We start from the raw sequence: 15,063 nt of genomic DNA, 5'->3' as shown, positions 1-15,063 counted from the left end.
CTCCAGCCAGGTTTTATTTTTTTGAAACATGTCCATATCTCAAGCTGACCTCAAACTATGTGGCTGAAGATAACCTGATCCTTCTACCTCCACCTTCCAAGTGCTGGGACTGCAGGCATGTGCCACAACCCAACTTGAACTGACTTTAAAAGAGCCCATGCCAAATGATCAAGTGCTTCTGGTTGGCAGGGGAGTGTGAACTTCCCACTGAGTACTGGGATGAACACTCTGTTGAGAACCCTTTGTGGCAAGAACGAAATCTATATAATTACCAAGCTGTGAATGACCCAGAAAGTCAAAACCTTGACACAGACTCATTGCAAAGACTTTAAGAGTGTGGCTGGAATCTGCTGGTCAGTCTGGATCAGCAAAGCTGTAATCTGAAAAGGTTTTGACACCAACGAGGCCCTAGGAGAGGAAGCAGAGGTGACAGCTCACTGTGTGACCTCTTCACTGACATTTCTCAAGTCTGCCTGGTAGTCACCACTGCACCACAAACACGATACTGGCACATCTGTGATGGCGGCTGTTGCCAGGTGCAGCAGAAGGCACCTGAGCAATGCTGATAGCAATCTGAGTGGTGTCTTGATTGGCACTGTGCCACCAGAAGGCTTACCCTCCTGGATATCTACATGAACGACCCAGCTAGTTTAATGAGCTTTGTTATTGCATTGTGGCCCCAGTGAGGAGTGTCGTTAATCTACCAGTCCACAGTTTTCTTCAAAAAACTAAACTTTTAGACCATTGGATCAAGCCCAGAAATGAGTAAAAACCTAAAATTATCTTTAGCAAAAAAGACTAGCTGCCAGAGCTATGGCAACAGCCCTGAGTTCTACACAGACAGCTCAAAGGAGCTATCTCCATTTGGTGCTGTAGAGTTGAAATCGATGCGAAATAGGAGCCACAGCTCAAGGGATACCATCAGGGTTAAGCTTCCAGATTAGCAGTGAGCCGGGCCCAGGCATGGACTCAGTCTCTGAATGGGGCAGGGGAGGTCCTCACTAACCAACGGTTGTGCTGCAGGCAGCAGAGGAAGCGGTGAAGGACAACAGCCATGGTTTCTTGTAAACTGGAGATGCTGATGAAGCCAGTCAGTTGCATTCTCTAACAGGACATTTCCATTTGACAACGATGTGTTTGACGTTTCCTACCTTGCCCAGGTGACACATCCCAAGGTGAAGATATCATGTCAGGGCCATCAGGCGTCCGGGATCAGTCCAGAGTAGAGTGTTTTTTTAGAAGGGACAAGGAATCTCCAGAGACTCCAGGCAGACAATGAATGCCTCTTTCTGCCAGACTAGTGGGCTAGAACTATTAAGATCTCAAAGGAGTCATTGGGTTGTTGGGACCCAAAGGTACTAATGCCTCTTTCTCTACATCTAATCCCTCCAGTCATTAGAATCACTTCTACATTTACAAGCATGCAAAGTCTAAACACACAAATATCAATCACACATTCATGAGGAAACTACAATCCTACACTCAATAAAAGCTCCCCCCATGCAAAAAGACCCCCCAGGCAACAAGGGCATATTAACTTCCCTTCGTCACAGCAAATATAACTTGAATGCCATCAGGTGGATCAATGTGCCTACCTCCCAAAGGGAAAGCAACTGCCTCGTGTGGCTGTAGTAACAATAAAATTATAAAAATCCCTCCCCTCTGCAAAATACTGAGCTTAGGTCTCATCCTTAGTCATCTTCTCAATAAATCTCAGGTCAGAGAAGGAAATGGGAAGAGATGGCAAAGACTGGGAGAGAAAAGAACAGCTCTTTCAAGGAATTCAGGTTTGGCCATCTTTCAGCTTCAAATGGCCACCGACTTGTGGTCACCTGCATGAGCTCCCAGGTTCTGCAGAACCCCCAAAGCGTGTTCCTTACCACTAACATAATTGCTGCCCCGAGCAGCCAGTCATGCTGCCCTGAATTCAGGTCTGTGAAATCCGCTATCAGACTGTCCTAAAATCCCTCTTTCATGTGCCCTGGGACAATTAAGCAACAATCAAGGTACCATTTAGGGAGCCTGTGTTTTCTGCTTTTCACACACATGGCCCCTAATCATTAATTAACCAGTAGGGTAGTGGGGGATTCCATTCCCTAACCCCTACCCCAATACTTGGATAGAATTTACTACTAGTTCTTTGAGAGTTGTCTCATCTCCAAGTCTGACTTGTGGCCGCCATTACCTTCCTCCAACTGCCAACAACATCCTGTTCTCCTCAACAAATCTGATGAGAACTGGGAAGCAGCTGAGAGTTTACTCATCTGCAAGCTAATACATTAACGATGCTGGCAGAAAACATGAGGGCCTGAAGTTAGACACAAATGGCATTAAGATTTTCTTGTTCTGGTTCCCAAGCCCCAGTTCCCACTGGGCCACGCAAATAGCCAGATGATATCTATTCTACAGCGAGTGGCATGCAGCTCAGGGCTCTCTTCTACAACTTTCATGAAGGTTTGCTCCAAAGGAGATACTTTTATCCTCCAAAGCTCTGAGCAAACCTGCCCTTTGCTCTGGGGAGGGGGAGGTGGGGGGGGGGGACAACACACTGGTTATTTCTTCATCTTCCCTGTTTACCTCTGAAAACATTATAGTCTGAAGACAGACAGAGAGGCAAGCAGGCATGGAGAACTGTCTGATGAATCTTTTAAGTGAAAACAGTGGAAGGACCCCCCCCCCATTTGTCATTTACTGATAGACAGCCCAGAAACTTTGACCAGTTGGTATTTCATTGAACACTTCTCAACGCATATACTCCTTTCTCCTTAACCTCATCTTGATTTCCTATGAGGGTAAACATGCCTTGCATGAGGTCAGGGTTTGTGCCAATCATCAGCAACGCAAAGGCAGTTTACTGGATTCCATCAAAGAACGAGGATAATTAAAGATTCCTGAGAAGACAGCCAGGCAGGCAATCTGGGTGCCTGTCTAAAAGTCGGTTCTCACCTTCTATTTTCAGGTTACTAGGGGGACAGAAGAACATGAGACACCCGCCTGTCAGCAGTTCTTAATGGGCAAACATGGGCATTAACTGAACAAAACCTAAGCTAAATGCTCATTCAATTTTAGGTCTGAGTACAGTTCATATAACACCACCCAAGTTTTAACTATTTCAAACCAAAGTAGTAGCTGTGTAGTGGTGGTGCATGCCTTTAATCCCAACACTCGGGAGGCAGGAGCAGGCAGATTTCTGTGAGTTCAAGGTCAGCATGGTCTACAAGAGCTGGTCCCAGAACAGGCTCTAAAGCTACAGAGAAACCCTGTCTCGAAAAACCAAAAACAAACAAAAAACTCAAAGTAGTTACATATACTTATCATTCCAAGCTAACTGTGATGATAAATACTGAAAGTTTATATATTGCTTGAAGCCTCAGGATTTAAAAAAAAAAAAACTTCAAAAAGAATCTTGTTTTTAGAATTCAGAACCAAAAAATATTTTTAAAAAATAGCAAAACTGGGGCTGGAGAGATGGCTCAGTGGTTAAGAGCACTGACTGCTCCTCCAGAGGACCTGGGTTCAATTCCCAGCACCCACATGGCAGCTTGCAGCTAGAATCTGACATCATTATACCAATGTGCATGAAATAAAGTTAAATAAAGTTTTAAAAAAAAATCTGTAATAAGATTTGGCACCCTCTCCTGACCAGCAGGCATACATGTAGACAGAACACTATATACATAATAAATAAACATTTAAAAAATAGCAAAACTGGGGCTGGGGAGATGGCTCAGCAGTTAAGAGCAATGGTTGTTCTTCCAGAGGACCCAGGTTCATAACTCTGTAACTCCAGATCCAGGGGATTCAATACTCTCACAAAGACATATGTGCAGACAAACAACTCACACAGACATACATAAACACACACACACCCCAAAACTTATGCTAGAGGATGTCTTAAAATGCATAGTGTGTATTTTCTAATTACTAGAACTTTTATGTTCAGAGATATGTTAAGCTATAGTTACTGTTTACCTAGTCCTCCAGCAACCATCCCACAAAATAACTACTAGATCAATATTTAACCATAAAAGAAAAGATATACTGCTATATTCATTGATTTTTTTTTCTTTGAATTTAATGAGTTTACATCAAAAAAAATTAGGTAGTCATTTTACATCTAAGGAATAAAAACCTTTTTAAAAAAAATACAAAGAGTGGAAGGATTTTTAACCAAGTTTACATTTCTTTTGGCTACGGTTCTAAACAGTTCATCTCATCACATCTTCCCACAGTGTGCAAACGCAGTTCACAGCACCTGTCACAATCGGCAGACGGACTTTGAGCACATACACCATCAATATTGCCTCAGAGGAAACTGCACTCTGCCTTCTATGAAAAGCTCTACAGTATATCGAAGCATTACACAATGCTATTGACCACCCACCCTCACGAGAATCAAAGTTGGCTGGAAATAAGTCCACGTAAGAATTAGATATCTAAAAGGTGAAACGTTCCTTGTGTTCATTTTAGCAAGATCTCTACATTTTCACTACTAAGAAACACTTTAATAGTTGTGGAGCAAAAGCTGTTAAGAGCCTAGGCAGCTAAACCCATACTCCTGAGTTCAAGCTTGCAGATAAATCCTTTAAAGTAGGTCTCCAAGTATCCTCCCTTCCATCCCCAAATTCTGTAATAGTTCTTACAAAACTTTGGTCAAGAATAGAAATATGTCCAGGCAGATGTATACAATAGCAAGAACAGTAAAGCCCAACTAATGACCTTGGATTTAAAAAATAGAAGGCAATTAAGATGTACTCAAAGTTACATTAAGAAAAGCTTTCACTGGGTAATATTGAAACAGTCACAAAGGTTAAGAAAATACTGATATCAAAGTACAAATGACTACAATGTTAAAATAGACAAAAGCTACTATATAAGAGCCTCTTTTTAAAATCAAAAAGAAAGAACACAACACATGAGTCAGGATGATTTTCCTGTTCTACTCATGAATTTTAGTCTCTGTTATTTATAAGGTTGGGTATGTTGACATCCGGAGAGCATCGTACATCAGATGAGGTCTCATTCCAACTTCACAAGGCGGATCGATCTTCCCCCCAGGAACCTCTGGATCCTGGGCACATCTTCGTCACTGTACAATTTCAAAGTAATGCAGTATGGCCATGATGTGCTGAGGCATAAAGACATAGCCGGTGTACAGTGCCATCCCCACCACGGACACCAGCATCGAATCTGTGTGATAGTTAAGGAAACTTATTTGTCTCAGTCTGTTCAAAAGCTAAAACACAGTTTGTCAACAACCATCCCTCTCTGGTAGTCATTCACAGTGCAGAAACGGGGTTCTTGCCATTACAACATCCTACATGGTTTTTAGCCCGTTTTACTTCTACCAGGTAAAGTCAGCACAATTATTCTTCCTATTAGATAGTGGTGAAAACATCAGATGATTTAAAGTTAAGTGTCTATGGGTTTAACCTAAGAAACAAGCACACATTAGAGCTGGAGAAAAGGCTCGGCTGTTAAGAGCACCGGCAGCTCTTCCCAGAGGAACCAGATTAGTTAATTCTCTGCACCCACATGGCAGCTCACAACGGTCCGGTCCGTAGCTTCAGTCCCTGGGGATCCGATACCATCTTCTGGTCTCCCTGGTGAACAGACAAAAATGCAGACAAAATGTCCATACACATAAAATAAAGGGAAAAAGAAAAACTGAGGAAGAGAGGTACACAAAATATGACTACGTTTAATAACTTCATAAGGTCTACCAATTAAGTAACAGCAAAAAAAAAAAAAAAAAAAAAAAAAAAAGAGTATGATCCAGGTGTTGCAAGTTTGAACTACCACATGCAAAAAGTACTGACGTTGAAATTACTGCTTCGACGGCACTGGGATCATACGCATGCGCCACCACGCCTGGCTTTTTACCCGGATGCTGGCCATCCTAATACGGGTCCTAATGCTTGCGCAGCAAGTTCTTTACCCACTGAATCATTTTTCTTAGCCCATGGCTTTCTTACGAGAAAACAGCGTTTAAATAAACAATATGCTCACTACAAACTAATATTTGTGTAACAGTTCAGCTGGCAGATCTCTTTATCAAGAGTTTTTCTATGGGACGTTTACTCTAGCTATGACTGAGAAAACAGTGACTCGCCCAGAGCCAAACTGAAAGCTGTCATTAGAACCAGAGGTCAAATCAAGACTCAGAACCTAAGTCCACTTACGGCATGGAGCAAAGGCAACTGAAAACCCCTCCCGCCATCTAGTTTATCTAACCTTACATTGTGCTTTCCCCTTGACGTCGTCCTTGGTGGTGGGGGTGGGGGGTGGGGGTGGGCAGGGTCTCTCTGCGTAGCCCTGGCTGTCCTGGAATTCACTCTATAGACCAGGCTGGCCTTGAACTCCGAGATCCTCCGGCCTCTGCCTCCGCCTCTCAGTGTTGTGTCACCACACTGCAGCTCATCTTGTTATCCTTAAATCTCTACCTTTCTCTCCATCTTATCACCTCATTTCTTTAAAATAAACAAACAAAAAAATGTCCCTAAGATTCCCAGGGGCCGCCTAGCAAACCCAGTGGCTAACTGGGGACTGGCTTGGTCCCTGCTGCACTAAGCCTCCTGTTCTGGGCTGCATTTCCCTGGGGTTCTAATCTCTATCAACATCTCCTGTGTCTTTCCCTGTCCACCACCTATGTGTAGGACGACAGGGTGGATGGATTGTGCTTTTTCTTCCAAACACCCACTGGAGGTTTGACTCGATAGTTTGGTTTTTCTTTACTCGTAGTGCTGGGATCCAAACCAGGGCCTTGGGCATGCATGCTAGCTCACTTGTACTGAGCTTCAGCCCCAGCCTGCTATTTTTTGCAATGCTCATAACTATTTGCCTGCCCTTCCAATGAGAAGCTTCTTCAGATTCCTTCTCCCCACATTCAAATTACCTAAGACTTCCCAGTTCTCCAACCCCTACAAATAAATCCCATCTCTCCTTCCTCATCAATGAAAACTGGTGGATGTGATATTAGTCCTTAGGTCTCGTATATCTGGACCTACTACAGGTCAGAGCTTTCAGGAACAGAACAAACAGCCATCAGTTCTGGCGAAGATAAACAAAATTATTGACGGCTACCTGAACTTATCCTTATAGTGTTTTTTTTTCCTTAAGATTTATTTCTATTTCTAGCCTGCCGGGTGTGATGACCCATGCACTCTGGAGGTGGAGGCAGGCAGATCTCTGTGAGTTTAAGTCCAGCCTGGTCTACAGAGTGAGTTCCAGGACAACCAGAACTACACAGAGAGACCCTGTCTCAAAAATAAAGTAAGAAACTGGCAAATCTCTGTGAGCTCAAGGTCGGCCTGGTCTACTAAACACCAGGCCAACTAAAGCTGTACAGTGAGACCCTGTCTCAAAAAATAAAAATGATCAGTGTTAGTGTATATATGAGAGAGAGTGAATGGGTGTGGGACAAAGAGATGAGTGTGTCTGTGTGTGTGTGTGAGAGAGAGAGAAAGAGAGAGAGAGAGAGAGAGAGAGAGAGACAGAGAGAGAGAGAGAGAGAGAGAGAGACAAAGAGAGATTTATATTATAATCTGAGGTGTGACCTCAAACTCAGAGATCCCTCTGAATCTGTCTCCGAGTGCTGGAATTAAAGGAGTGTGCCACCACCACCCTGGTGAGCCTGGGTTTCTGGGGGGTGAGAGGGATGAGATTCCTTTCTTCATTAACATTTTAGGATCCCACTTATTTGGAGAGGGCATTTAGTTACCACATCTCAATCCTTTACTGGAGACATATACAAAAAGTGTAAATCTGATTACATACAACACAAGACAAGTAATACATAAATAATATTTCTATTTACCAAGTGGGGGGAGGGGCGGGTGGCACATGCCTTTAATCCCAGCACTAGGGAATCAGAGACAGGAGATATATATACGCACATACACACACACACACACACACACACACACACACACATATATCCAAACTTTTGTAATTTCTTATAAGTTTTTGTAGTTATATAGAAGTCAGATTTACAGAGTATAGAGGCCTCTTCTGACTTGAATAAAACCCCAGAAAACTAAAAAGCTAAAAGTGGAAAGCTGGTCTCTGCCACTGAATTTGAAGTGCTTGTGGGCAGGAGCACTTGCTGACCCTCTGCTACTAGCTGCAGAACACCATAACAGAGCTACCCCATAAATCACTCCAGAACCAGCAGCCATGTGCCAGAATGAATGCAGGCCCTGAAGACAAATGTTTGTACAAGCGCTGATGAAAAACAGGTCATTTGGGGCTGGAGCGATGGCTCAGAGGTTAAGAGCACTGGCTGCTCTTCCAAAAAGGTCCTGAGTTCAATTCCCAGCAACCACATGGTGGCTCACAACCATCTGTACTGAGATCTGGCATGCAGGCAGGCATAGAGGCAGAATGTTGTATACATAATAAATAAATAAATCTTTTTAAAAAAAGAAAGAAAAACAGGTCATTTATAGCCAAGCTGTAACATAAACATCATATTGCATTCATGGATAAAGCAAATAGAACCAGGCATGGCGGTTAAGCACCTTTAATCCCAGCACTCAGGAGGCTGCAGCAGGTGGATCTGTGAATTAGAGGCTACATACAGCCGTCCTCATCAACTTAGATCATGAAACCCAATATGGACAAGTTCAGCAGGACCGCCATATATGGGCTGCCCGTGCATGCCAGGGCATAAATTTCATTCAACTTCTGGTCTACATAGCTAGTTCCAGGATACCCGATAATATACAGTAAGACTCTCTCTCAAAACAAAACAAACAACAAAACTCAAAACTATGTATTTGTAGGTCGCCTGTTGTTTCTTTAAGAGAGATTAGCCAACTAATCATGAGCTGATAAGGTTTCAGTGAAAGGATTAAAACGGGCTAACCCAGCACTTATTTCAGCAACAAAAAAAAAAAAAAAAAAAAAAAAAAAAAAAAAAAAAAGGCCATAACAAAGGGAGGAAATACTTCAAAGACAAACACCATTTGTCAGAACTAAGACCAGCAACACTGCCTGCCCCCTGCCATTCACCAGACTTGGAAAACTGGAAAGCAGGATCTCTCTGAAAGTCAGGATCGCTATGGGGGAAGGGCGCTCGCTCACTCGGCTTCACTACTGTACAGCACACGCAAGGCTTCAAGTCTGATGCCACTGCTCACATCAGAGAGCTTTTAAAGCAATCCACCTCTCTTTTCTTTTTCTATTTTTTTTTCTTTATTTTTTGAAAGAGGGTCTCTCTGTAGCCATGGCTGTCTGGAACGCGCTATGTAGACCTGACTTAGAACTCATAGAAATCCGCCAGCCTCTGCCTCCCAAATGCTGTGCTCAAAGGCATGAGACAGAGTCCTTTGTAAAAGCCAATAATAAAAGCTGTTTTTCCTTAAAAGTATCCAAAAGTTTGATGGATACAACTTATTTTAAAGAACAATCTGGGAAGTGAGGGAAAACATTTGGTTGTTAGCAGAGACTATTTAGTAAAAGGCAAAGCCCTACACAAAAGAAGTTACCATAGCCTGGTGGTGGTGGCACACGCCTGTAATCCCAGAACTTGGGAGGCAGAGGCAGGAGCTCTCTGAGATTGAAGCCAGCCTGATCAACAAAGTGAGTTCCAGGACAGCTGGAGCTGTTAACACCCTGCCTTTAAAAAAAAAAAAAAAAAAGGCAGTTGCCAGCTTCAAATAGCTGGAGATTATCCCAGGAGAAATGTTAAGAAACTGTATTTTTCTCAAATGTATCAACTTGTATCTGATACTTTTCTGGCTGTCTTATATGGCAGCAAATACTTCTATGACATCTGATACAGTTACCACCTCATGTAGGTGACCTGATCAGTCAGCTCAGTTCACAGAAAATCCTATCAGCACCAGATGCTAGCTAGTGTGCTGAAGTAAAAACCCATCCCCTGGACTGTTTTCTCTCTCACACATACATACACACACACACACACACACAGTTTTAAGAAAAAAGAAAAATCATGCTGCTGAACGAACACTGGGCATGCCCTGAGGAAAAAATCTTCACCCTAAACTAAACCCTGAAGTCTGTAGCTCTGATTCCGGGTACCAGTTTACAAACAGATGTATATTTTCACTAGTCTATTGCCTTCACAAAGATTTAAAGCCTCAGTACTAGGGGGAGGGGTGTGTGTGTGTGTGTGTGTGTGTGTGTGTGTGTGTGTGTGTGGTTTCCCAGGGTTTTCTTCAGTCCCTATTTCTAGAACACCAGTTAGCTCTGATGCAACTGATTCTATATTATATACATGAGACCTACCTGCCTGCCTGCCTGCCTTCCTTCCTCTCTTCCTCTCTTCTGGAGGGCAGTCAGACATTGGAACTGGAGTTACACACAGGAGCGAGCCACCATGTGGATGCTAAAAACTGAACCTTTGGCCTTGTGAGAATAGCATGTGCTCTTAACCGCTGAGCCATCTCTCCAGCCCCTCATATGGAGCTGGTAGAAAGGCCACATGAGAGAGGGCAGCGACGGACAACCTTCAACATGAAACGTCTCTCAGCTCAGCTGCTGCACAGGCAGAGAAGCCCTTTGAATTCTATTTTAAGAAAATTAAAAATTAGCATCTGCTGCAGAGCAGCCTCCAGAGATACATCTCTAGACTGGCCCAGCTCTCAGCTGATGCTAGCGGCCCTGTGTCCCATAAAGCATCTGTGATGGCCTCAGAAACCTGACAACGAGTATGTCCATGGAACACTATCCATGCATTTCTGACGAGCCCTGGGGCAGCTTCCAGCCACACTGAGCTGTCTACCTGGGCTAATCAAGTTGTCGCCCCCCCCCCCCCAAGATGGCAATGACTGTTTTTGTTAGGGCTTGCTCAATAAGTTGCACAGCATCCCAGTGGCCTGCTGAAATATTGCTTTCCAAGAAAGCCTACTATTTGGGGATTGTCCAGAACATACATAAAGCATACTGCTCAAAATTTATGAGTGAAACTTCTACTTATAACCACCTAGTATAAATATCCTTTCAAACACTCTATTAACTATTTTGAAGTATTCCAACATATGCTCTGTCTGGTAGCTACGAAACCCAGTTTTTAATTATTAAATATGAACACCTTGAGTTTATTGGGTTTTTTGAGAAAACTATCTTGGAAAACCAAAAATAGAAAAAAGAAAAGAATAAATTGAGTATTTGGGGAAGCAGAGGCGGGTGGGTTTCTAGGAGTTTGGGGCTAGCCTGGTAAACAGTTTCAGGACAGCCATGCTACACAGAGAAACACTGTCTCAAAAAACAACAACAACAACAACAAAAAAAAAAAACGAAAACCAAAACAAAACAAATTGGCCCAGACATGGTAACATACATGCGCCTTTAATCCCAGCACTCAGGAAGCAGAGGCAGGTGGATCTCTGATTTTGAGGCTTTGTAATGCGTCCCAGGACAGCCAAGGCTATATGGTAGAACCCTGTCTCCAAAACATAAGAAAAAAAAGGAAGAAAGGGAATGGATCTTAGTTTATCTCAGAAAAGCCGTAAACATCACCAACACTCAAGGCTTAAGGAGGCCCTCAGCCATTGCTATTAACAAATTGTAACAAATGGCTAGTTTCACAAACTGAAGGACTGTGGAACACAGACCAGGGGTCAGTCCCACCTAGGACTTTCCCAGACCTTCATTAAGCATAGTCTGCATTATCTTACACCTTTCCTAAAAGTTACTAAAGAAAAAATTAAGAGCCTAAAGAGCACAGCCAACGGTTAGGTTATTCTAACATTCTCAATACAAACACAGTGCAAAACAAACCAAAGCTCAGAAACTGGAAGTAAGGAAACATCTCCCAGGAAGTTAGGGCAGTTTACAAGAACCTGGTAAGAGCTCTACTTCTGGTCTTCTAACAAGGATCAGGATCTGAGAACTGCCCCTGGGCTACCAGGCCTTCCCACCCACCCCATGCTCTCATGTCTTCCTCAACCTCGACAGGAGGGAGGAGGTAGCACAAAGAATCTCTAACACAGCAAAGGAAGGGATAATAACTAATTCGGGCTTTATTTTCATTCAGATAACAGACAGCACCAAGCCTATTTATTCATCCAAAGGTGACAGGAGTGCCTATTTTAACACAATTTTTTGTTGTTTTGTTTGGTTTTGTGATTTTGGGGACACAGACTTTCATGAAGCCAAGGCTGGCCTCAAACTCGCCATGCAGCTGAAGCTAGCCCTGAGCTCATGATGCTCCTGCACTACCATCTCAAGTACTAAGATTGCAGGCGTGTACCACCACACCTAGCCACACACGCAATTATTTGAACAGAAAAAAAAGGCAGCTTTTTTTTCTGATAGAAACTAAAACTGATTTTTTTTTCTACTGGCTTCACAGTGCAGACTGGTTTTGCCAGTTTGCAATTAACATTTTCTATGAACTGTATAAGAAAATTATTTTAGGGGATGAAGAGATGGCTCCATGGTTAAGGGTACTAGCTCTTCTTCCAGAGGACCCGGGTTCAGTTCCCAGCACCCACATGGCAGCTCACAACTGTCTATAACTCCAGTTCCAAAGAATCTGACACCTTCGTACCAGATGCACATAAAATAAAGTTAAATAAATATTTTTTAAAAATCATTTTAACAAAAGTATACAGTTACAAAAGTAACAAAAAATAACTTTTGTTAAAAGTTATTTTTGTTATTTTAACCAAAGTATTAAAATGTATGTACAAATAAATTCTTTCTAGTTATCTATATTTACTATACAAATCTTCTATGTCAGCCAGGCGGTGGTGACGCATGCCTTTAATCCCAGCACTCGGGAGGCAGAGGCAGACGGATCTTTGTGAGTTTGAGACCAGCCTGGTCTACAAGAGCTGGTTCCAGTACAGGCTCCAAAGTTACAGAGAAACCTTGTCTCGAAACCACCCCCCCCCCAAAAAAAGACTTCTATGTCAACATAAATGAGCAAGGGAATACATAATTCACCTCTTTTTCCCCCTTTGGAGAGTTACATACACCAAATGTCTAAGACCACTGTTGCTGCTGTTTTCAGAGAAGGTTCACTAACCTTCTATTTCATCCACTTAGCTCTCTCTGGTAACAGGAAGCCGCATCCATTCCTACAGAGGGAAAGTCGGAAGGTAATGGCAGAAAATACACAGCAGTAGGCATGGTGGCCCACACCTACCAACATTCAAGAGGCTAATCGGGAGGATTACTTTGAGTTTGAGGCAAGTTTGGGCAACATAGGCAAGCTTGGTTGCATAGCTAGATCCTATTAGTCAAAAACATCAAAACCAAAATCTCCTGAGGCCTCAGGTTTCCCATCACTATTTCTCCCTCCGTCTTCAGAACAGGACACTGTTTCTACTACAATATAGCACAGAAAAATCTTAAGACTGTTGCCACTGTAGCATTTAGCCATAAACCAACAAATGTTTCTAAGTATATAGACCTACCTAAGCTACACCACCAAACTCTAAAGAGTTTCAAACTTTACCCCAACACTGTTTCTTTTCCTTCCTTCCTTCCTCCTCCCTCTCTTCTGAGCTTTGCTATGTAACCCTGGCTTGCCTGGTACGTTGCCCAGGCCATCTGAACTCCCAGCAGCCCTCTTAATTCAGCCTCCTGAGCTTGATTCAGCCACATCTGGCTTTCATGACTGTTGTTTTATGAGACTTCACCAACATTGCTCAATTGTACGAGGCCAATTTTCAGCAGAGATTACCTGCTACTACTGAGAGGTTTCATGCATTTAAATGTACATTTTACCTGACCTACAAAACCCAAAGACCAAACTGAAACTATAAACAAACAAAGCAGGAAATCAGCAGACTTTATATTCCAAAGCCCCAAATAGGCATTCTGGTTATTAAATTCTAGGTTAGGAAAGAAATGCCAGTGGTAAATGTCTTGCAAGCAGGTACATTTTTCAAGAGCCAGGTCCAAACAACCTCATGCTCCTTCAACACCAACACCCTTGCTAAGCTTGGAGTGAGCGCTACCTCAGTCATCAGAATGCAATAATGCAAAGTGTGAAGTTGTCCCTAAGGAAGCTACACCACACCGGAAAGCTGAGCCTGGGTGAAATACGCATGTGATTGTGAAATCATTCAGTTTATATTAAGGAGAGGGGGATAGAAGAGGAGAAAGAATGCACTGTTAGTATTTAGTCCACACGAATAATATCCTGGGATATCAACACAGGCTTTAGGAGACAACAAATATCACAGACTTCACAACCTTGAGCTACTCATTGAAGCTGACAAAATCAGGTACGGTATACACAAAGTGCTCAACAAAATCATCACTCACCAGTTCTTAACTATAAACTATACAGCAAAGCACAGTTTGAAACCCCATCTACAACTAACCACAAATCTGTCCCGGGCACAGCTTGTACTCAAGGTGCAAAGAAGTCATAAACGAAACACACTTTTTAAACTGCCATCTTGAAGACCAAAAGGCCTGCCAGTAACTTATAAACTGCTTCCCAAAACTGTATGTGAGTGTCACGACCACGTACTCACAACCTGGTGAACTAGTAAGAGTTTCTGTCGCTCGGAAAGCCAATCAAATCAGGAATAGCTAAAGGGCCAAAGACGCCCAACCCCGGAGCGATTTGCTCCACCAACAGCATCCCTGCCTCCTACCAGGGGACTGAGGTAAAGGCAGGCGCGGTCGAAGCGAGACGTGGAAGCACCAGGGTAGACGTCGCTTTCCAGATTACCTGCAGAAATCAGGACGCCTCCACCTTGGGCAGGGGAACTTCGCCCTACACCCCAATCTCCGCAGTTCCACCTCCCTGGGCCCCAAGACACCCACCCACACACACACACACACACCCGGCGCGCGCGCCCCTCCAAGCCCCGGCCAGGCCAAGCAACACAGGATACTGAACACGGTCCGCTCCCAGGGTTCCAGCATGTAGAGTGCCGTGACCAGAAGGTACTGGTAGTAGAACCAGGACATCTGCTTCCAGGCCCGCGCCAGCGCCATGCCCGCCATGCGCCTCCCGCGGTGCAGCAGCGTCAGGCCGGCCCGCGGCCCGCTCGCCTCCTAAAGCCCCAGGCCTCTGGGCCCGCCCGCCACCACCCAGAGCCCATTGGCCCTGCTGGCTCCGCGCGTCACCGG

The 15,063-nt window shown here is 43.7% G+C and overlaps 2 protein-coding genes across 2 annotated transcripts in view; both read right to left on the bottom strand.

Moving 5' to 3' along the window:
* Window positions 1-4,017: 4,017 nt before the first annotated feature.
* On the bottom strand, window positions 4,018-15,016 carry Sptssa (serine palmitoyltransferase small subunit A). Its single transcript, XM_038336151.2, has 2 exons — window positions 14,826-15,016; window positions 4,018-5,190 (listed from the first exon to the last, which is right to left on the bottom strand). The coding sequence occupies exons 1-2, from the start codon at window positions 14,935-14,937 to the stop codon at window positions 5,087-5,089; spliced, it is 216 nt and encodes a 71-aa protein (XP_038192079.1). The 5' UTR covers window positions 14,938-15,016; the 3' UTR covers window positions 4,018-5,086.
* LOC119818593 (E2F associated phosphoprotein) overlaps window positions 5,199-15,063 on the bottom strand; it is a 43,247-nt gene continuing 33,382 nt past the window's right edge. The window contains exon 7 of the mRNA XM_038336150.1: window positions 5,199-5,603. The gene's annotated coding sequence lies outside the window, so the exon portion shown is untranslated. The remainder of the gene's footprint in view (window positions 5,604-15,063) is intronic.

The sequence above is a fragment of the Arvicola amphibius genome, chromosome 7, assembly GCF_903992535.2.
Source record: "Arvicola amphibius chromosome 7, mArvAmp1.2, whole genome shotgun sequence".
Taxonomy (NCBI): domain Eukaryota; kingdom Metazoa; phylum Chordata; class Mammalia; order Rodentia; family Cricetidae; genus Arvicola; species Arvicola amphibius.
This window is presented reverse-complemented; position numbering and strand designations above follow the sequence as displayed.

Excerpts from the sequence above, each read along its gene's own strand:
- Sptssa (XM_038336151.2), bottom strand. The coding sequence starts at position 14,937 with ATGGCGGGCATGGCGCTGGCGCGGGCCTGGAAGCAGATGTCCTGGTTC. Across the intron at positions 5,191-14,825 it reads CTGGGAGCGGACCGTGTTCA|ATTCGATGCTGGTGTCCGTG; the intron begins GTATCCTGTGTT and ends ACTATCACACAG.